General features: G+C 40.1%; 1 protein-coding gene across 6 annotated transcripts in view; it reads left to right on the top strand.

Moving 5' to 3' along the window:
- The first annotated feature begins 736 nt into the window (after positions 1 to 736).
- si:ch73-103b11.2 (early endosome antigen 1) overlaps positions 737 to 22,791 on the top strand; it is a 40,830-nt gene continuing 18,775 nt past the window's right edge. Inside the window, exons 1-14 of one of the 6 annotated variants that reach the window (XM_057322054.1) lie at positions 3,126 to 3,130; positions 4,208 to 4,287; positions 5,284 to 5,349; positions 12,254 to 12,405; positions 12,754 to 12,838; positions 13,918 to 14,101; positions 15,497 to 16,181; positions 18,818 to 18,977; positions 19,455 to 19,562; positions 20,656 to 20,712; positions 20,839 to 20,907; positions 20,985 to 21,074; positions 22,017 to 22,126; positions 22,483 to 22,521. In XM_057322054.1, coding sequence (XP_057178037.1) covers positions 5,347 to 5,349; positions 12,254 to 12,405; positions 12,754 to 12,838; positions 13,918 to 14,101; positions 15,497 to 16,181; positions 18,818 to 18,977; positions 19,455 to 19,562; positions 20,656 to 20,712; positions 20,839 to 20,907; positions 20,985 to 21,074; positions 22,017 to 22,126; positions 22,483 to 22,521 — 1,742 coding nt within the window. In that variant the 5' untranslated portion in view covers positions 3,126 to 3,130; positions 4,208 to 4,287; positions 5,284 to 5,346. Of the gene's footprint in view, positions 872 to 3,125; positions 3,131 to 4,207; positions 4,288 to 5,283; positions 5,350 to 12,253; positions 12,406 to 12,753; positions 12,839 to 13,917; positions 14,102 to 15,496; positions 16,182 to 18,817; positions 18,978 to 19,454; positions 19,563 to 20,655; positions 20,713 to 20,838; positions 20,908 to 20,984; positions 21,075 to 22,016; positions 22,127 to 22,482; positions 22,522 to 22,791 lie in introns of those variants that run through there. The other 5 variants (XM_057322053.1, XM_057322055.1, XM_057322052.1 and 2 more) reach the window with 5 other exon arrangements.

Genomic DNA, 22,791 nt, shown 5'->3' on the forward strand with positions numbered 1-22,791 from the left:
GCTACTTAAAGTTTAATTCAGTATAAATCGCCGACTTGAAGTTTGCATAACTTGTGTTTACACCGTGCATAGTCCACCTACCTTGAAACTTGTTATTCCCAAAAAACATCTGTGTTCTGATTGGACACAAAGTACTCCAGCTACGGCCAGTGGGCGTATTGCTTCACTTCATTGGCTGTCATGTATATCCGTCAATCCGTGCCCCGCCTCTTCATTCCTCCGTGTGTGTTGCGAGTGGACAAGTGTGTGTGGGGAACGCAGCCGGACCCGTGAGATCAGCTGTGACCGTGGGAAACGGACGCACCGAATCCAGTCGCAGCTGCAACAAGCCACATTTGAACCGGAAACTCTTGAAAAGACTCTCATCCAACCGTATGATGGAGTTTAATGATAGTTGTCCTCACGGGTCGCGAAAAGCTTCATCGGACGCTGTGAGCTAGTGGAAAGTAAACGCGTCCACGTCCGCTTCGTTTGTTTTCACAAGTTTGTCATATCGTTATCAACTCGCGCTGCAACGCATCGGCGCGCGTCCGTATGCCTGCGGGGACGCGCGTGTATCGAGAACGCGGAAGGGTCCCGAACTGAAACCCCCAGAAATCAATCCGGGAGAGCTCGGACCGACAGTCGTGAACAACCGAGGATGGACACCGTGGGTCGGGCTGGTATTTACACTGGAGTTGCGCAATGTTTTATTTGCAAATACCATAACGTAATATCGTAATAAACATCTGTAAGACAGTGTGTGAGCACTTTTTGGCTAAATGATTATTATTTTATTTTACTTTTTTTAATTTGTTATTTGATTTGTAAATGTCAAAACTGCTTTAAAGCTCGAGACGCGCACCTGCTGAGTGATGAAGACTTCACACAGGTAACACGCATACCTGCAAACAAACATTACCTCATACTAACTAGTGAGTGACTAACTAGACTTCACACAGGTCATAAATATACCTGCAAATATTATACTGAAGCTCTGTGTGGGAACTGTCAAATACCTCATAACCTTCTGTCATTCTACTGTGGCATGTTGTGATCGTGTTATGATATTAGCGTGTGATGACATCACTGTACCATGGTACTTTTGTTTTACCCGTGTGCACACGTTTGTCACTAATTAAAACAGTTGGTGGTTTGGTTTGGTTTTGTGTTGTGTGATGGTTTGCTCTGGTAACTTTGATTAGATTGTGGCTCTGATCCCATGACAGATTGTTTGTCAATCATTTTGCATAAAAGTGTCAGCTAAATAGACTAATTAGTCATTATTATTAATTAATGTTGTTGTGTCACCTGAGGCATTAGATACACAAGTCACCTGTCAGAAGATACTGAGTTAATGTGACAGATAGATATAAACCTTTGATCTGGTTTTGGGGAGTATGTTTTTGGCTAAAGATCTGGGCAGGTATACTCTTAAAAAACAGTTGTTCATGGTGCGATAGATAGAAGAACCAACTTTGGATGAAGGGTACCATAAATAACATTGCACATATGAAGAACCTTTCTGTTTCTCAGTTGAATCTTTGTTGAAGAAAAATAATCTTTTGATTCTTTCGATTACAAAAAAAAGAAAGAAATTATTATTTTAAGGACCTTTGAATAAATGTCTTTTCAGGGAGCCAAAACCGTCTAAAAGGTTAAATATTTCAACCCTGGAAAGATTGATTTATGAGCTATAACAGTGGTTCTCAACCTTTTTTGCTGTAAGGCCCCCTTTGTGTAGGGTGCATCACTTTGCGGCCCCCCCAAAAAACTCAACATAATCTTAAAATTGTAATTAAACCAAAAACATATTCAGTTATATAATGCTGCAACATCAATTCTTTTGGTTGGTGGGCTAATTTTTCTGATGTTTGATTGGATAAAATGTATTATACATTTCTATATTTCATAAAATGCCACAAAATCTGTGGCCCCCCTGGATCCATCTTGGGGCCCCCAGTTTGAGAACCACTGAGCTATAACCCTAAACACATCTGAGTGAAACTAAACCTTCAGTAAGAAGTTCATTTAAAGCACATCTGCTAAATTGTATGTGTGCAGATTGTGTTTTTTGCGGTGTATAGGTTTAGGTGGTGTTGAGTGGTTAAAGATCTGGCCTTGTAAAAGGCTGCAGGTTCAATCGCATTACGATCTTAATCGAGACACTTAACCTCAGGTTACTTCAGGAGGATTGGAACCCTGTCTATAGTTTCCTCTAAATGACTCATTTGTTGAGGCATTTGGTGTGGTTTCACGAGATATATTAGGCAGCGAATAGACCCCAGATTCCTCACGTATAATAACGGATCTATTTCGGATCCTGATTCCAGCACCAGAACTCATTTACTGTAAGGCCTCCCGCAGACGCGGGGGTTTCCAGAACAGTCCCGCTGTATCCTCACAAATTACCGCAGCTGGGTCTCCAGTATGTTAAAGACGTGATGTGGCCTCAGTTTGCCGGTCGTCTGTCTGTATTGTTTGGATGGTTATCAAAAGAAGAATAGCAGGATAGTGGATGTGTGTTTAGAATGAGTTATTATGTCTTTGTATGAAAGTCTCTGCAGACGACAGCAGGCAGGTGATTATGGTGGATAATATGAAATGAGAAGTTAGACCAGCAGGTCAGAATGAGATGCATGATTATATGGTGAGAATACGAGTGCTTCATCTTACAGTTAAACTGTGAAATGAAAACGATGACGCAAAGCTCTCTGGTTCATCTGACGGAAGTAATTTGACTAGTACAGACACATTTTAATTAGCATTAATAATGCTATTAGCTCACATGAACAAACCTATAACCCAGTAAACTGGGTATATCACAGGCCCCATATGATTCATGCTGCAGATATGATCCTCACATGGGATTCTTCACAAGCATTGTTGATTTTAGGCGATCTGGTTTATCATGTTAAAGAAAAGACACAAACCAGAATATGTAAGAAACTTGGGTTCTTTTGATCCAAGCCAATAAGAAACCACCTCTAATTTTGTGTTAGACCCTAATTCACACCGGGAGTTATTTGATTGGCCAAAAATCTGTGAAGTGCAGGATGAGTCATCAGGGTTTTTGTGCTTTTAGATGTGCATAAGAAACAACCTAGAAATACTTTAGCAATTGTGTTAGACTCGAACTTAGACTTCACACTTATCTGATGAACAGCAGCAAACACGGACGTTCTAATTTACATTAGTGCATTTGACAGCGTTTGTTGCCGTTCGTCGAGTCAGTGTGAATTAGCCTTTAGATGTCAAAACACCTTTCATGAATTGTTCATTCCACACATATTCATGTCCACGCTATTACAATTCATGAACACACAGAGTAAGACTTTCAGAGCTCAGTTCTGCTGTTATGAGAATCAAAGGGGACTGTAAAAATAAAGAAAACAGAGTTTAGCTGTTGAAGAGGAAAATCTGTCCTACATTACCCCTCTGTCTTTCTCTTTCTCTCTTTCATCGTCATCAGAGCCGTAGAGAGACGGTGATTTCCCAGAGCACAATCTTTCCCATTAGCAGAAGTTCAGGAGAAACTAGATTTGCATTTCTTGATGAAATTCCACTGCTTATATGGTAGCAAAGTTTTAGGGATGCTTCGATTTTGGTTCTTTGTGAATGTGATGCTATTTGTTACCCAAATGTTACGATGATGCATTGCCTTCACCATGACACCAAATGTGCAATCAGAAATTAGAGATCTCGACATGAACTTTTTCTACATCATCTGAGCTGTGCTGTCCAGATTTCATTTAAATTGAATCTTGAATTGAATCTGGTACCTCCAGTAAGTCTCCTGCTCTTTGAGCTCAACCGCTGAGCAATAACATGTTCCTCTGGGGTTGTTTTGCTCCCATACATGATTCAGTTTTGCTAATATAACAAATCCATTCTTCTGGAGTCAAACGAGGGTCACATGCATTGGCAGTGCCCCAGCTAACTTTTGTTTGATGTTAAAATACTTTCTCCGATGAAAACAACTTCTGTTTGCCCAAAATACAGATTATTTCAAAGATTTAACGGAACAAATATAGTATACTGTCTGTCTTGCATCACCTGGCAGGTTTTTACAAATCAAGTTCTTCCTCAGGGTTTGTTTTTTACCATGGTAGTTTTTTTTCTGGATTACTCATCAGATGGTCAGTGAATGGACTGTGAGTTGTCCTGTAGAAGTTGGTCACTTGTCTTGAATTTAAATTGTTTTAATGCTGTGGTTGTTCTGTCTTTAAGGCTAAACCCATCTATGGAGGATGGCTGCTCTTGGCACCCGAGGGAACAAACTTTGACAATCCTCTCCACCGATCACGGGTTTGTACCTCTCGTTGGCTCCACGACTCTAATGTTGAAAACAAAAGACCCTCGACTGAATGCGTATGAATGCTGCACTTTTGACTTGACAGATTAAAAAACTATCTTTAATGCATTCTAGAAGTTTGTGAGTCCCTAAATCAACATTCTCTTCCCACATGTATTACATTCAATACAAACAGTGTGTATTTGTGTGTATTTGTGTGTATTTGTGTGTGTGTGTGTGTGTGTGTGTGTGTGTGTGTGTGTGTGTGTGTGTGTGTGTGTGTGTGTGTGTGTGTGTGTGTATGCTTGTTATAGGGGAAAGAAGTCAAGATTGCGTGTGTGTGTGTGTGTGTGTGTGTGTGTGTGTGAGGGGGCAGCGGAGTCGCTGACTCATTCTCGGTCAGTCTCAAGCTGAGCTCGTGAGAAACAGCAGCGGCGAGAGTTTGTGGGATGGGAAACATTTCTACTGCGAACAGGAAATCGCAGATTGACAAACAAGATGGAAAGACTACAAAAACAACCCACAATTACACATTAAACACACCATGAAATTATCATGTCACAGCCATGAATAATGATTTGCTAGCTGCTAGTTGTATGGGTGATCGAGAGTTTAGAAGAGTATTCCTTTTGCCAAAAATCTGTCAAGTGCAGGATGTATAATCAGTGTTTTTGCTTCAATTTCTTGGAACAGAGATCTGAAGTTTAAATGTGTATATTTTGTTGTCTTTAGCGGTATACTGGCATATAAATGTTCTCGAGGTAACAGACATGCACTAAAACCACAAAACTACTTTTTTGTGTTTAAAAACCTATAAAGTCATTTTTATGTGGTGTGCAGTGGTCAACCGAAGCGGCTGAAAACATAATTCAATGTAATGCCAGTATACTACAGTTAAAATATTTTAAATAAAACATGAACAGAATTGCTAACCAAGAAAGTGTTTTGTACGAGATCAGGAACGATGGCGTCACATTTCACTCATGCAGCCCTGATTTCCTTCTTTGCAGAAATGGCAGAGACGCTTTTTCCTTCTGTATGAGCATGGACTCCTGCGTTACGCGCTAGATGACATGGTGAGTGTGTCTGAGCTTCTGCTCTCGCCTAGTTTAGAGTTTTTTGCTTGGTTGAAAGTTAACCAGGACTGCCACCGTGTCACCTTCAGAAAAACAGGTGCATATGATGTTCGCTTCTGACACACTTCAATTCTCACTCGCTTTTATCTTCATATATGTGTGTGTGTGTTGTCATGTTTTATGTGCGGTCTGTGGGCGGCACTGTATTGACAGGCCTTCAGGATGTTTATTCAAGTGCTTGACTCCTATATTGTGTATATATTCATGTATATTAGGGATGTATACAGTGCACAAACCTGCTATGATTCTGGGTTTTTGGAATGAGATGCAACTCTGACAGCTGTTTGCTTGACATTATAGTTTCTCTGTTTGGAAAGAAAATTATACATACATTTTAAGATATATGGTAAATTTTGTCAAAAGGTTATCATTTCTATTTTCCTTAATGTTTAGCTGATGGTGGTTGCATAGTTGACTAGATGCTCGTCTCTGCTTCTGTGTATTCGTTGTCTCTCTTTCATCTCAATAATAGAGCGATGGGTTGATGAAAAACAGCATAAAGGATAAAACGCTTTTGGGATTCATCTGCATTCATGCGTGTTAGTGATTGTTATTAAGCGCCTCTTCAGCCCACACGTGACCGTGAGCCCTTTTGTGTGTGCGTGTTGGTTTACATAAACAATACTGTGTGTGTGTGTGTAGTTTGGAATAACTGGAACATGAGGTCCATCTTTACTGCATAGAGGAAGCCAGGCAAGATCCGACCTGACTCGTCTGATGATGTTGTGTGCTAGTGTGTGGGTGAAGCAGTGTTACATCCGTTCAGCTACCCACAATCCATCTGTGTCCTCTGCGCTCGTAGGAGCGGAGAGAAATGTACACACTGCTCAGATTCTTCTCTTTCTGTAGAAATGCATACAAAACACGCAGAGATAGAGCGAAGTCTTATTTGACAAGGGAGGGGTGAGGTTGTCTTGTAGATATGGCGGTTTATTAAATACTTAGAGATTTTACATGCATTTTCCACACTGATCAGTTTTTGAGGAAGAACATTTGTAACTTGTGCTACAAAGACAGTTTGTGGATGAATCTCATGGGTTAACACACATATTTCACCCCAAAATATAAAGAAAAAAACATTTAGATTTGTTTTATTGATAAGAACATCCATCTAGTTTAGTCTGCTGTAATATGACAAAAAGTTATTATCATTTTGGTTATGCAAAGAAGATAAGTTACTAGAATGGGAAGTTATTTTTTAAACAAAAATTGAACTTTTTAAAGTGTATTGTATGTGACAGACGTTGTAGCTGGATGACCCCTGCTCTTGTACACACACAGACACACTTGAAAAGCATCTGTAATGCATGTGATTTTGACGTGTGACAGCAGGGTTTTCATTGTGGTGGTCCCATCAGAAACAGGTGTTCATTAGAGATGAAGATGTCTGCTTTTGACTGAACGCTCTCTTTAAATGTAAATACATTCTGAGCAACACACAGTATTTATAGATACACGGCATTGTGCGTTTCCATAACAACTGATCGAATCCTACAGTCTTTTGGGTCATACTTCATGAGAAAGAAATAAGTATTTATAGTATACATTTACATTTAGTCATTTAGCAGACGCTTTTATCCAAAGCGACTTACAAATAAGGTAAACAATAGAAGCAATTTGAACAACATAAGGACAACAAAAAGCATAAGTGCAGTTAAACTGGTCTCATATAGCCTACCACATTATACAAAGCTACGTTTTTTTTTTTAAGGATAGAATGAGTAGAAGAAAAATAGAAGTCAGAACTAATCAGTCAGGTGCTGACGGTGTGTCATGCATTCTGACTTCTTTACAATGTTAAACGTGCTGTCTTCTCATGCTTAACATGGTCAACTTGTCAAAAAATGAGTTGGGCGTATAACATAGTATTTCTGTGCTTGATACACTCCCCCAGCGATCGTACATGTTTCGGAAAGTTTTTTTCGAATATATAAAACTGTTTCGTAACAATTTTTCTTAGTCTCTTATTGGACAATTCTCCCAGAAAAGCACGCGGCACGCCCACGCAGCAGCAAGGAGAGCAGGAGAAGGAGCATGCGCAGACGTCACTTTCACTCGTGTGCAGGAGAGAGAGAGAGAGCATACGTTCGCGAAGTTCATGTGTTTGTTTGTTCACTGCATTTGGGTGATGAATGTTATGTAAACGGTGGATATAACGCTGGATTTGGAGATGGTTTGAAAGTGATATATGGAGCCGTCCCAGCGCTAAAAGATGCCGGACATGAACCGCATGCGGTGAGTGAAACTGATGTCTGTGTTTTGTTTGCAATGAGTGCGCACGTGCTTTAGTTCAGCCTACCCCTCCGCCCCGCACGCGCCGTATGCTTTCGGAAATAATCGTACAGCTGTATCTATCTTTTATAAATGTGATCAAACTAAATACTCTTCGAAGATACACAGTATGCAATACTACTCTATAGGTACTCAAGATTAATATGAGATTGGCAGAAACCGTGTGTGTTAGGGCCGCTTTAAAGAAATGTAACTCAGGCATGCTGAAATGTGTGCAGAAACAGTCGGATCATCAGGCTGAAATGACAAGTGGAGTTGTGTATCATCCGCATAGCAGTGATAGGAAAAGCCATGTTTCCTAATGACAGAACCTAGGGATGTCATGTACTGTATATGGAAAAGAGCAGCGGTCCAAGCACTGAGCGCTGAGGCACCCCTGTATCGAGATGTTGGGACTCAGAGACCTCACCTCTCCAGGATATTCTAAATGACCTCCCTGAGAGGAAGACTTGAACCATTATTCTCTTTTTTCCCCATTGAGGGTACGGCCCTCTTTGAAGACTGTGCGAAATGTACCTGCGGTGAGAGACGAGTTGATAATGTGGGTCAGAGCAGGAACAACCGCTGGAGAGATTACCTGGAGGAGATGGGTTGGGATGGTATCTACCGGGCAGGTAGTCAGGTGGTTAGAAGAAATGACCTTGGAAATGTCACCTTCAGATAAGAGAGAGAAAGAGGGGAACGAGCATGTGTCGGGGGTTTGACTCTTATATAAATAAAGCAATATGCCTTTATGCAAAACATGTTATATTATATATATTTTGTATGTATTTAAGAGCATTATGATTTGCATTGTGACTCCTATAAAACTCCTAAGCACAAATGTATTTGGTGATACTAATAAAGTTGTATTTCTTAAGAAGGGTTATGCATTAGCTAATGAACTAACAATGAACAATACTTTTACGTCATTTTTAAATCATAGTGCATGTTAATTTTAGCATTTACTAATACATTTCAGTTGTAACTGTAACATTGTAACTGTTAACATTAGTTAATGCACCTTGAACATGAAAAACTGTTTTAACATTAACATTAACAAGGATTAATAAATTCTAACTACATCAACGTTAGCTCATGTTAGCAAGTTAATTTACTAAAGTTAACAAACTACAGGAACATTTTAAGTTCATCATTAGATATCAGACAATGGCATAGTTATTTTATCAATGTGTCACTATCAATAAATAATATAAACTTTTTAATTTAAGGGCCCTATATAAATGAATGTTAGATTTAGGTATTGTGTGAATATGTTGGTGTCCTTCTAAAAGTTTACAAAATACATCTAGCAGAACTATATTTAGCGTATTTAACATTTACAGTCTTTCTCTACCTGGAAAACAGTCCAGAATATTCATTTTTCATGTACAATATGTATACATGACAAAAAGAAATTTGCAATTCATAGAAACATTTAATGGAAAACTTAATGTCCTGTGACGTATCCGTTCAACTGTTTTCTGATGCATTTCTGAGAAAACGACAAGTGTGGCATACAGATTTTACATCTACATTTACGCATTTGGCAGACGCTTTATCCAAAGCGACTTACATTGCATTGTACTAGACATTTGTTTCTGACTATGTGCAATCCCCTGGGATAAAACCCACGACATTGGCGTTGCTAGCGCCATGCTCTAACCACTGGCCACAGGAAAGCTTTTTTATCCATCAGGATTGAATCAGATATTGTATTTCTCCGCTCAAAGTTAGATGGGGTGTCCCCGACTAAGGATTCAACCAGGTGGTTAAGGGTACAGCGCAAAGTGCAGCGCAACATCGATGCACCAAAAAACAATCACACATTAATTTACAGAATTTGTTTAAAACAGAATATACCTTTATAATAAATAAAAATAAGAAATGAAACGAAATAACATTTACATTTAGTAATTTAGCAGACGCTTTTATCCAAAGCGACGTACAAAGTAGGGGAAAAACAGTAGAAGCAATTTGTGCAACAAAAGAACAACAATGCATAGGTGCAGTACAACTGGTCTCAGTCAGCCTATCACAGTATATGAAGCTAAGATTTTTTTTGGGGGGGGGTTATAGGAAAGTAGAGAAGAAGTAAGCCAGAATCAAGTCACAATGTGCAAAATAAATGTGTTTAGGCAAAATGTCTGAAATGCAGGGGAACATCATTTTCAAAACACAAGCCACAAATAGTAAAATGAATGGACATTTTTCTTAAACATCACGTAACAATGCTGTGCCGTACAATACTAGACCAGATTTCGCCTCAAAACAATTTTTAAAACTACTTGATAATAACAAATTATTTTTCACAAACGGGAATACAGCACGTTCATTACCAATGAACTACAAATTAAGCTACTTTATTTACCGCATGTAAAGGAGGAATGCAATAAAGCAACGGCTTCTAAATCAGATTTAGAAGGCGTTTTAATTTATTTTCCTATTTTCTTCCCCACGTTGACCCTAAAGACCCTAAGATTCACTTTGCTTCTCGCTACTGTTCTGACTCCCCTCACTTCCCTCTGTGCTGTCCGCCTCCGCTGGACTTCATCCACTGAGAGAGAGAGAAAGAGAGATAGAGATGTGTAGGAGGAAAACACAGGATGATGAGAAGATTAGAACAGAAGGCTTGCTGCTATTTTCAGACCAGTTGCATCTGTACAAGTGTGTGATGTGATTGGAGGGCTCGTGGTTGTTGAACATGCACATGCTGTAGTGTACGACCCCAGTAACCTCAATCAAACAGTTAGACTCAGAATCAGCCGGTGATGTTGACCTGTTGGCAGGTCGGGGGTTAAAACTCTGGCGGCGTTTGCTTTGCTGAACTCCGATTCAGCAGTCTCTTTGTGTTGCGCAAAACGCTCGGTCAGTCGGGCTGCGTTCCCAGGACTCCTTCTCTAAAGACAGCGCGAGGTGCAGAGCGAAAGAAAATTAGTTTTAATACTGTTCATTACACGGTTAAGTTTTTTGAGCGTTTGTTTCCCAAATATGACCACCATGAACTTGCATTCTGTTCTGAATATTTGATTTGAAGTAATATTTTAGTATGTATGATCAAAGTTTGCCTAAAATGAGTAAATTGGATTGTTTGGCAAGATTTGTCCTGCTGTAAATAGAGAACAGACGTGAGTGACTTCTGTATTTGAATATAAGGAACTTTGATCTGTAAACATGAACATAAAACAGTTTTAAAGACAAGCTGATTTTGTTTGTACAACCCACAGGTTAACAAAAATAACATATGAAGGGTAGTTAAATATGCTAAATATGCAACTTCAAAAAAAGAAACGTGTTGTGAAACCCTTTTTTTCTGGTTGTTTGTGTGTCCGTCTTTCCAAATTTCTTTTGAGTGTGTGTATGTTGCTTGGTCACGGTTTCTGCATGTGTCAGTCTTTTCTGTTGTGAGTGTGTGTGTGTGAACGCTGGCTGCACAGCAGAAAAGGAATCTTGTAGCTCATCAGGATGTGATGTGTAGAGATGTTGGGAAAGAAAATGAGAAAGAAACTTGTAGAGAATGTTGGAGGAGGCAACAAGAGAGCAATGCATGGAGAATTAACCAGTTTAAAACTGTGTGTGTTATGTACATAGAACATATTCACATTTATTTCTATAGCTCTTTTTACAATGCAAATGGTTCCGTATACATACCTGTATGTACTTGTTTGTAACTAGATTATATTCAGCATGGTTCATGCCTTATTTTTCTATTTGATTTGATATTTAAAGTATAAAAATAGTATAAAATATTATCACCTACATGCAATTGGATTTGTTTTATTGCAGGTTCCAAAACATTTTTTAAAATGTCCAAAAATCATGTTTTTTTATTGTGCATTCCAATTAATATCAATCAAACTGCAGTTGTTTGTTTTGATTTAAGCCATAATAACTGAAAAAATACAGCTGACTAACACAATAAATCACAATAAAAAACATGATTATTGAACATTTTTAAAAACGGAGTCATCTCATTTTGGAACCAAACTCTTCATATGTACATCTGTGTGCATAAAACACCTGGGCGACCTTTGCCATACTGTATCCCACAGTGCAATGCGGTTAACCTGAGCTGCCATTTCTAGTTTGATTTCTGAACTTTAGTTAAGTGTTTTTCAAGTGTGTGTTCAAATGTGATCTTTTTACCATATTGCTAAAAATGCAAGATTAACATGCAACATACTACAAATGTGCACTGTTATGCACTGTTTTACTTTCTCATGATAGGCTGTGTTCATTGTATACTATACAGAAGGAAGTACAGTACATAGTAAGCGAGTCAATGTCTTAGTATTTAAATTATGTGTGTAAACATTCCTCTTCCTGAATCTCCTGAACCCGGTTGACAGAACACACATGCGCACGCACGCACGCACGCACACACACACACACACACACACACACACACACACACAATACCCAAAAGACTGGAAAAGAAAACACACTCACACAGTTACTGTAATAACTGAATTACACAAACCAGAATGCACTTGCAGGTCTTGGTTTGTTTGACATTGACATGTTTAAGTGTCACCTGTCTTAGTGTAATATTTTGTTTGTGTGTGTGTTTCAGGCCAGCACTCTTCCACAGGGCACTATAAACCTGAATCAGTGTGTGGATGTTGTGGATGGTGAAAGTCGCTCGGGACAGAAGTATTCACTGTGTATCTGCACACCAGAGAAAGATCATTACATACGTGCTGAGAACAAAGAGGTCATACATGGGTGAGTCACACACACATACGATTGTTGAAACTGTGAGGTTTCATATCTCACATTTGACATATTGCGGAAACTGTCTGATAGTTATTCACATTATTCCAGAAACATACCCCATGTTTTCACACTACGGTGACGGTAACAGACATCAGTAATCGAGCAGTTATACACATTTAAACACTCACTTGATGTTTATATTTTTGATGTGATGAACTCGAAGGACGGTTTGTGTGTGTCCTCAGAATGTTCATGTGGTTGATAAGGGTTCAGTTTTAGAAATGAATGAGTGAAGTAATGAGTTGTGTGATTAGTGTTCAGACAGAGTATTGTACTAAATGCTGTTTATGTGTTCAGGTGGCAGGAAGCGCTTATGGTGTTTCCTCGAACCAACAAACAAAACCAGAAGAAGAAACGTAAAGTAGAAACGCCCTCTCCACAGGTACACACACACGTCTCACATGTACACACACGTCACATGTATGTGCACACGCTTCACAAGTACACACTCACGACATGAGAGTAAATAATGATTTTTTTGTCAGTGGGGCATGACGGCATCAAAAGAAGTCACAGACGCAAAACCTCCGCAAATATATTGCTCACCTGATAATGCCACAACAAACCCCCAAAAATCTACTTTGAAATCTGAAGGTTGCACACATGGCACACAAACCACAGTATTTTATGATACGTTTTTCTAGAACAGACAGCTTTAGAAAACAGCTTACAAAAGAGCCATACAAAACGGTTCAACAAAAAATCATTTTCTAATCTCAACAACATTTTTGGATGATATTAAATGTTATTCATGTCAATTGATATGAAGTTGAATGAAGAGATGTGGAGATGGGTTTGTATTGTCAGGGTCGGTTTGCTCTCTAGTCTGACCTTCTGCCATGTGTTTTGTCAGGCTACTGCTCTGCTAACGGGTCGATGTTCCCAGCAGCACATGAATGGGTTTATTGTAAGTCTAAAAAAAGTCTCTGGCCAATCAGAGCGCAGTGCCAAAGTCGTCAGTATGTGTTCTGGGTGTTTTTGGGGAAAATACAATTGACTGGAACTGTCAAACATGTCACTGACGGGAATATTTGCGTTTTTATTTGTCCAATAATAAATTCAACTGTGTGTGTGTGCTGTCACTGGGACCCTGGGCAGCTTATGCGTGTGATTTTATGCAGAAATGTGTTGAGTGATTTTATGATTTAATCAAGAAGGTATTACTGGGCGGTCGAGTGGAAACAGGAAAGACACCGAACGTTAATCTTTGTGTGTGTTTGGGTGGGGTGTGGTGCTGTGCGTAAATCAGTGTGTGTATGAAATCATACCACAAATGCTCATTTATTACGGGCCTGCAAGTTTAGACAGTTACATTCATGTGCTTGCCTTATCTGTCTACACACACACACACACACACACACACACACACACACACACACACAGGTGTTCTTGACATCAAAAGACTCTTTGTTCTTGTTTGAGTTGGGGTTAGTTAAAGATGATTTTTCTGTCTGTGCTCAGGAACCAGGTCCTGCGAAGGTTACAGTCACCAGCACCAGCAGCAGTATGGTGTGTCTGCCCAGCACTATAGCAAATGCTGAGCGTGTGCCGTCCACCCGCGCCTCTCTGTGGCAGGAAGAAACATGGAGTCGAGCCACGATACCGACAAGCTGCAGTACCGGCAGTCTGAGCCAACTTTCAGAGGGTAACCACACACACACGCACAGACCTGAGCCAAAGAAGACTCCATTTTGTAGCTAGTGCGTTTCTTAAAGTTTGCAAATCCAATGTTTAGCGGATAATGGCCTTTTAAAAATGATTGCTCTTTGTCTTCCGGGAATATTGACTATAAATATTGTAATATGTCATTTTTGTCCTCACTTCTGTAATAATAAATAGCATCTCTGACCGAATATACAGGTGTATGTGTGAGATATTCCACAGCTGAATATAAAGTGTCTTCATCACTTTCACACATATGGTACAAGGTGTCAAGTGTGGGTTTTCTCAGCTGTTGAACTCAAAGCTATTGGCTATTTATTAGATATGCACTGAATGTCCGGCAACTGAAAATATTCGGACAAAAAAAGCAGTATTTGAATCAGAATACTATTATTAACAGATGAAAGCGTACACACCTCTCACTTTACCCTGGTTGCTATTTGATCATGTTGTCAAAACGTTGGTAAAATGTATTGGGTCTTTTCACTTATTTGGGTGAACACTGAAAGTGTTTTTTTCTGTTGTTGGTCTGAAAAATATTATCCCTACTATTTAAAAAAAGCTTTTCAGTGTGTCTCAAGTGGCAACCTTCCGATCTCTCTCGTGAAACCAACACGGAAGTGACTTAAACTGCAATTCATCGGCTGGCTGCTAGAGACTGGCTCCAAAAGAGAGCAGAATCTCATTGAGCCCCATGTTGAAACGGGCAACTTTACAGCACAATAAAACACGTTTACGGCCTCGTACAAAAATGATTTTGGTCTATATAGCTAATTTTACCCTTCATGACAACTGTGAGGAGGGTGAATTTTTTTTTATAACTCACCCGTTTAACTTATATTAAGCCTTAAATTCTGCAAATTAGGTGCGTGGCCACATGAGTGACAAGTGGTTTCAGCATCCAGGCGCCTCAGCTCCAACCACGTTCCGCCTCTTTGCCCATTTTCGATTATCGGGGAGTGACGCGCTGCTAAGATGGCGACGGCCGGCTCTGCCCACTTTAAGCTTCAAGCTCCTCAGAAACCTACGGGTGACGTCACAGACACTACGTCCATGTTTTATACAGTCTATGGTCCCACTCCAGTTGAGGAAAAATATTTCATGAAAAAATAAGAATTGTCATTTTTAATTTCACTGGGACTTTAATAGTCACCGGACCACAGATTTCTGGGAAAAACCATTGAACTAAGAAAACATGTAATTTACAATCACTCCCACGGGACACAAGCCTTATAAAAGTCAGTTAGACTCACTGTTAGTCATAAGTGTCATCAAATATAATCATTTGTGATTCGCAACAGGAACTGCTGAAACTATATTGTGTCAAAAACTTTGTTTACAGGTTGTAAGTGTGATTTTTCTGTCTTTATCCACTCAGACTCTGTGAACTTGGGTGTTGGTCGTAAGCCACGGGTGGAGAGCGGATATTTTTCTCTAGAGAAAAACAAACCAGAAGATGAGGAAGAACAACATCAACGACAGCAAGAACTGTCCTCTTTCCCCACCTCTCGCTCCAGGTATCTCTCATTTTATCCAGAAGTCTTCAGTTCTCCAGACAACTCTTCACAGGCCACACACACGTCACATGACACCCACACGTCACGTGACACGCACGCTCTCAGTGATGCGTGTGTTCCTCCGAACGCTAACAAACACAGCATGCAAAGACCGAACAGATCAGACAAGCATCATTCATCTGACGCACACACTTCTGTGGACAGCCCATCACTGGATTTCCAACCCTCGTCAAACACGAAACACTGTACCTCGAGACCTGACACAAACACACACACGTGCCACACAAACATCCTCCCATCATCACTGTCCTCATCCCAGAGTTCTTTAGACTCTGAGCAGAACACGCAACACAGCGCTCCGGCCGGAGCACTGGGCAGGGCGGGCCGAGGCGGGCAGGGTTACGCCGCCCTGGCGGACGTGCCCCGTGCGAAACGACTCAATCATCGGGAAGCGTTCCGATCCAGTCAGAGACGCCAGGAGGTGCGAGCGCGCACGAGGAGCCCGGGCAGAGAGGAAGTCGAGCGACTGTTTGGACTGGAACGAAGGTGACCAGCTCGTACTGTTACATACACACACAGGCTCTGTTCCAAACCCTCTTTGGGCAGCTGACTTCTAAGGGAGCAGGCAATCGAAACACAACGCAGTCATCCAGAACGCCCTAGTAAACACAATACTTATAGGAATCATATAGCAACTATATAGGAATGTCATGGCAAACAGTAAGGATGGCCCAATATTGTGTCAGTAAAGCACCATTTATATTTTCTTTAGAAAGTGTAAAAATCGAGTATCACTGTTTGCATTAAACATTTGCATGCCTACGAAACCAAACATGTTGCCTAGACATGCAATCGAGCATTTGGAACAGAGCCCAGGACACAAACACCTGAAGTATTTATTACTTTTAAATTCACATTTATGCATTTGGCAGACGCTTTTATTCAAAGCGACTTACATTGCATTGTATTATACATTTTGTTAGCGCCATGCTCTAACCACTGAGCCACAGGAAAGCTATATTTATTGAAGTGAACGTTCATGTTTAACAGCTTTAATAGTTTATCATCGGTACAGAATAATGAAGTGAAGTTACACCAGCCGCATAAAACACAATCTGCTCGCTTGCTTCCAGACAACACGTCTCCAAGCGAGTCTAGAGGTCACATCTCCACCCGCTGGTACCAACAAAAGAGTCTTTATCAGACAACTGACTGACAGTCAGAGATTGTGAAGAATCATTACTATGAGCTTCATCTCATTTCTGCAGCTTTAGCGCCACCTAGTGAGATTTGTGTTAAACTGAACCTTCATCTAATCTTTCATTTTGTCAAGGCCTAGTTCACCGAAAAATAAAAATTTACTTTCAACTTTCATAGTGGATCCAAACAATCAAAAAACATATCGACATATGTGAGGGATTTTTGTAATGCATAGTTCATTCTTTTTTGTGTCCGCATGTTTTATTTGGTCAGATCTTTTCAACTCACTGACTCTGGTCTCTGTGTTTAAGAGGCCATTCGAGGTAAAGATTAACCGTAAACGATGACTTATATTTTGGGCGTGTCCCTTACGCAAAGCTGTGGAATGTCTGTGAGTTTTATATTTGGGTGAACTGTTCCTTCAATGCATTTCTGAATCTGTGATTGAAGGAGAAACTTCTCTGCTCATTTCTTTCTCTCTTCTGCTCTTTTTTTTGTCGCTTTTTTTTATCTGTTTCTTCTCTTTTTCAGGCAATCTTCTGATACTCTGCCCTTCCTGCCCTGTGCCACGCCCTGCCACGCCCACTGCCACGCCCACTGCTTACTTTCATTCCACTTGCTGGGGCTGAACTATAGCACACACACAATCTGTAAAGCAAACACATGAGCATTGAAAGATGAAGTGCACACTAACACAAGGGTGGACACAGGGATTAATGCATTACTCTCGCTGACGGTGTGGGGCTCTGCTGTCGCTGGTTTCCTACGTCTGCCCTTCTGCTCCACCATCTGCTCTTTATCAATCATAGGGGGGAGTGGGGTAAGATGTGCCATCTCATCAGTGTAGAAAACTGTTGAGACCGAGAGATGCATTTTACAAGCATGTCAGTGTAACTTGTTTCTTTATGGCAGGTAAAGGAATTTCATTTTTAAATCATCTCAAGCTCAGCTTACTTCACTCTCCTCTACAAGCAAGTCTACGACAGGCTGTCTAACATCCTTGATTCTCATTTTTCAATTCTATTTTATTTATATAGCGCTTTTTACAATGTGCATTGTTCCAAAGCAGCTTTACAGGAGAAAATAAGAAAAACACAGAAAAGGTAAACACAGCACAGTGCATGGTGTTTATAGAACAAGCAAGATCATTCTAATAAATAATATCTAATAAATGCAGTCTCCCGGTGAACAAGCCAACACGGCCCTGTGGCGAGGAACCCAAACTCCAATGATGAATAAATGGAGACAAAAAAACCTCGGAAGAAACCAGACTCAGCCGGGAGGGCCAGGTCTCCTCTGATGTGTCACAGCTGCACTCTGTGACTTTAATTAAAAGTTTCTGAGTAAATGTTTATGAAGAATAGGGAGAGCTTATTAGTTGTGATTTAGGAAATTTCAGTTGTTGAAACTGTTTAGGTCTAATTTGGTCTTATTTTGTGATCGATATCAGACAGCAGAGGAATGTTATAAGCAGGGAAAATAGTAATGGCATAATGTCACTGAGTGCAGTTATAACTTCAAATATTTGAGAGACGTCTCAAAGTTTCAAACATGAAGCTCATCCATAAGGTCCACTCAACAAGAGACAATAAAGCTCGTCTGTGTTCCAAAGTGCAAAAGTGACTGCATGTGAATTATGACAATGTTGAGGTCAATTACCAAACTGACCCCTGATGAATAGAAGAGATTTTTCAGGAATTAAACTCCAACATCCTTCCTCATGCTTACGTTTCATGTACATTAGAATTAGAGGAATATAATAATATTATGATAAGAGGTTTGTAGAAATGTATTGTTTATTATATAATGTGCATCAAATTGTCAGATGAAAACCCAATTTCTGCTCAAATCTCTGCTTGGACCTCTATCACAGCTAAAAACAGAATACAAGTGACTAAAATAGCATAAGGAAAGCAAGTGATGATGTCATGTTTTTTAACTGTTGTTGTTGTTTGTATCCTGACCTCTGTGTTTTACCGCAGACGTTCTCAAGTCATCGAGAGGTTTGAGTGTCACGACACTGTTGACACTCCAGAGGAAATGGACACGGCCAATTCTACGACAGACCCCCCCCCTTCCTACTCCTCAACAGCCAATCAGAGAGCAGGGCGCAATGAGCGCCGCCTCTCTAACCAGAAACAGGTGCTTTATAATGTGCCGTTTATTGTCCTAATATCAGACCACAATTCATTGTATACATTATTTTTTGTTGACAGTGACGTGTAAATACATGTCATATACTTACTTAGGTTTAGCAAAGCAAGTAACCCATGAGTGTCAGTGAGGCAGTCCTGTACTAAATCTGTTGTTCTTATTCTTATTATGAAATTTAAAGGCGGGGTGTCCGATTTCCGAATTACGCTTGTTGAGACGAAGTAGGGCCGAGTACCAAAACAACCTTGTAGCCAATCAGCAGTAAGGTGTACAGTGCACAGGACGGACATTAGTCGAGCCGAGCGCTGACGAAAGCGAAAGATGGGGGTAGGGGTGTGTCTGTTTTGGTGATTTGAACATCAACAACGGCTTTGAGAAATCGGACACCCCGCCTTTAAAGATGACCAATTAGCTGTAATTCGTAAGAATCATCATGTATTACATTTGTTTTCTTTTTTATTGCAGGAGTTTTCATTGGATTCTGGTAAAGGGCGAACGGACACCATTTCATCGCATGCTGGATACCGAAGGGCTAAAAGTCTGGACCGCAGAGCCACCGAGACGCTCATGACTGTAAGAACACAAACACATACAGGAATCACTTTTACTCGGACAGTGCTACCTTAAGGACAAGTTATGGTTGTGCGTAGGACCTACGCCCTAGCCAACGCTGTGTGTGTGTGAGCGTGTTTGTGTGTGTGCGTGCGCGCGCGTTCAGCTGTTATTACTGGGTCCATGCAAACCCAACCCAGAGCCACCTCACCACCCCCTGATTATAAATAGCATTTGCTTAGTTTTAGGACCGGCGACACCAAGATTCAAACACACACGCGCGCGCACATGCACCCACTCACGCACGCATGCACGCACACACACTCACACGCATGTTGATACAGACAGAAAGAATGAATGTGAGTCAGAAGCATGTGAGGAACAGGTCACAGATGAAACTCAACAAGACAAAGGTACAGTGAACCTGAACAGCCAGACCAGAGCTCTCTCTTTATAAAACTACACCTTTACTACACTTGGTCTAATTGGTCAGGGTGCAGTGTTTTAGATTGTAGAAAATTGTTGTTTGTTTATGGATTTGTGAGCTATGTTTGTGAATCTTGAGCAGTAATAGTAGTTTGATATAGAACTGTGAACGTGGACTTTTGAATGTAGTTTTGTAGTTCACTTTCACTATTTGTTTATACGGTTTATTTAGTAAATCAGATGCCCGACAGCTGATGTTTATAAGGTGTTTAGTGTTACTGTGCTGTATTTGTAACGTGTGAGAGGTTCTCTATAACAGTGTTTCTTAATCTGGGGTCCACACGAAGAACATGTCAAATAATGCATTTGAGGAGAAATCTTACATTTTTTAAACGAAGCAACACGCACTGACTCCTACAGTTTAGAAATGAATAAAAAAACATTCAAAAATAAGAAAATTAAAAGACAAGCTGTCAATTCTCATCACACAGATTTTTAATTCTGTTTTACGCATTGTGCCCAATCATTATACATGAATGAAAGATATTCCAAATATTCACACGTGCACATAAACTCTTGTTGAGATCTCACAACAATGTCTATGTGTATATGTGCTGTTCCATTTTATTCATTTCACATGTTTTACTTTTGTATTATGTATTTTTTCCTCTCATCACTTCTCATTCAGCCTGACCTGCTGAACTTTAAGAAAGGATGGATGACCAAACTGTACGAAGATGGATTGGTGAGTCTAAAATAAGTCTTTACTAGTGCCCTTCAGGATTTCATATCCCAAACTCTTATTGTTGTGCAATAGTTCAGTTAAAATGGACACTATTTGTTTTTCTGTCTCTCTCTCTCTGGGTTTTAGTGGAAGAAACACTGGTTTGTCCTGACGGATCAGAGCTTGAGGTTCTACAGAGACTCGATCGCCGAGGAGGTTCGTATTTAAAACAGTGTAACATGTTAACACATTTCATACATGTGATAGTCTGACACATCTGTCATGTTTCTCAGGCTGCTGATGTGGATGGAGAAATTGATCTGTCCATGTGTTACGACGTGACGGAATTTCCAGTCCAAAGGAACTATGGCTTTCAGATCCTTGTAAGTGAATTTTGATCCGTAAAGACTGAAAACAAGTGAGGATGAGGATGATAGTGTGCAGTAGTAGGTAGTAAGGGATGTTTGTGCAAAAATATATGTGTATAACAACCTTAACAACGGTTTCGTATGACTCTGTGATGTAAGATTTGGACTGCCCAGCTCATGGCTCTTGAGGTCTTGATGTGTGTGAGACATCAGCGATATGTTTTTACACCTAAATAAAGCATCAGTGATGTTATCTGTAACCTGTGTGCTGTATTGTCTCATCAGTAATGTCACCTGATCTGTCAACAGTCATAGCTGTGATATCGTCACTTCCTTCTAAAATAACATCATGTGACAACACATTAGCTTTTCGTCTGTACTCTTCATGAGATAGATCTATGGGTGTTATACTGTAGTATCATGTTCGAAAGACTTTAAAAAAAAAGTCCAAATGTATACAGTATATAAATGTTTGGTTAAACACGCCGAGTGGTGTTTTAATAATAAAGCCGTCGTGATGTTCTTGATGTTGTGTTTGTCTAGGTGGCAAATAACTGCAGGTTCTCAGCTGATATTATTTTGAAAGTTATTTTCGAGATGTCAGAAATAGCAGAAAGCGTTGGCTGTCTCTGTGTACAGACGAACAGCAGGGCGTCAGTGTCAAGAAATGAATAACAACTGTAAATATAACTTGCAGCTATCTTTACGCTTCAGAACGCACTGGATACATGACAAGTGTGCTGTTAAACACTCTCGAGAATGTTGCACTTCAACAAAAATGTTTTTGAGATTTCACCTTTTGAGCCGTGGATTGTTTCTTCACGGTTTTGTAAAACATCAGGGAATTAAAAAGATGGTGTATTTATATCCCCCAGCTCTTTAAATCAGACTTAACAGCAGTATAACAGAAGGAGTGTTAGTATTAATGTTTTGTCTTTCTGCTCGTCTTCCTCTCAGAGTAAGGAGGGAGCGTTCACACTGTCTGCAATGACCTCTGGGATACGTCGTAACTGGATTCAGGCCATTTTGAAGAACATGCGGCCCACCATCGCTCCTGATGTCACGCGGTGAGTTTCAACATCACATTTAGATGACGAGAACATCAAACAGTCAGACATTTGATTTTCATCTGTGCGATGAATTAATCAGAAGATATTGGGAATGTATATGAAAATGTTTATTGACTTCGCTGAAATGACACAATTCACCTTAAAAGATTCACAACTCAAAATACTAACTTGCACAAAAAAAATCCTTTTCATGTATCTTAGTGCACCTACACTTATTTTTCACCCTCTGAATCATTCAACACTTTTCAACTGTTCATAAAAAGCACTCTAGTTGTATCTTATTTTTCTCTCATTTCTTACTCATGTTTTATTTCTTTTCTTTTGTTTTTTCTGCATTATTCCTCCGGCCGCAGGAAAAACGTGTCTCTGAAACTTTCAGTTCTTATGCCCAGGTCTGCATTTCCTCCTCTTATTCTGACCCGTGTGTGTGCGTTTGTTTGTTTGTTTGTGTATGTGTGATGTCAGAGCTGAGTTCTAGTTATGTGCTGTCGTGATGTCCCGGCTTCTCTGATATGTCAGTTATTCCTGTGCTCGCTCTGTGATTTGTTAGTAGTGATGTAACCTCACTGGCGACTCTCTCTCTTGAATATAAGAGAGATGGACAGAGACAGAAATTACATCTAGAGTTATTTTGGGGTGTGTTACATCACTACTGTGTGTGT

The sequence above is a fragment of the Triplophysa rosa genome, linkage group LG23, assembly GCF_024868665.1.
Source record: "Triplophysa rosa linkage group LG23, Trosa_1v2, whole genome shotgun sequence".
In the NCBI taxonomy this organism is placed as follows: Eukaryota; Metazoa; Chordata; class Actinopteri; order Cypriniformes; family Nemacheilidae; genus Triplophysa; species Triplophysa rosa.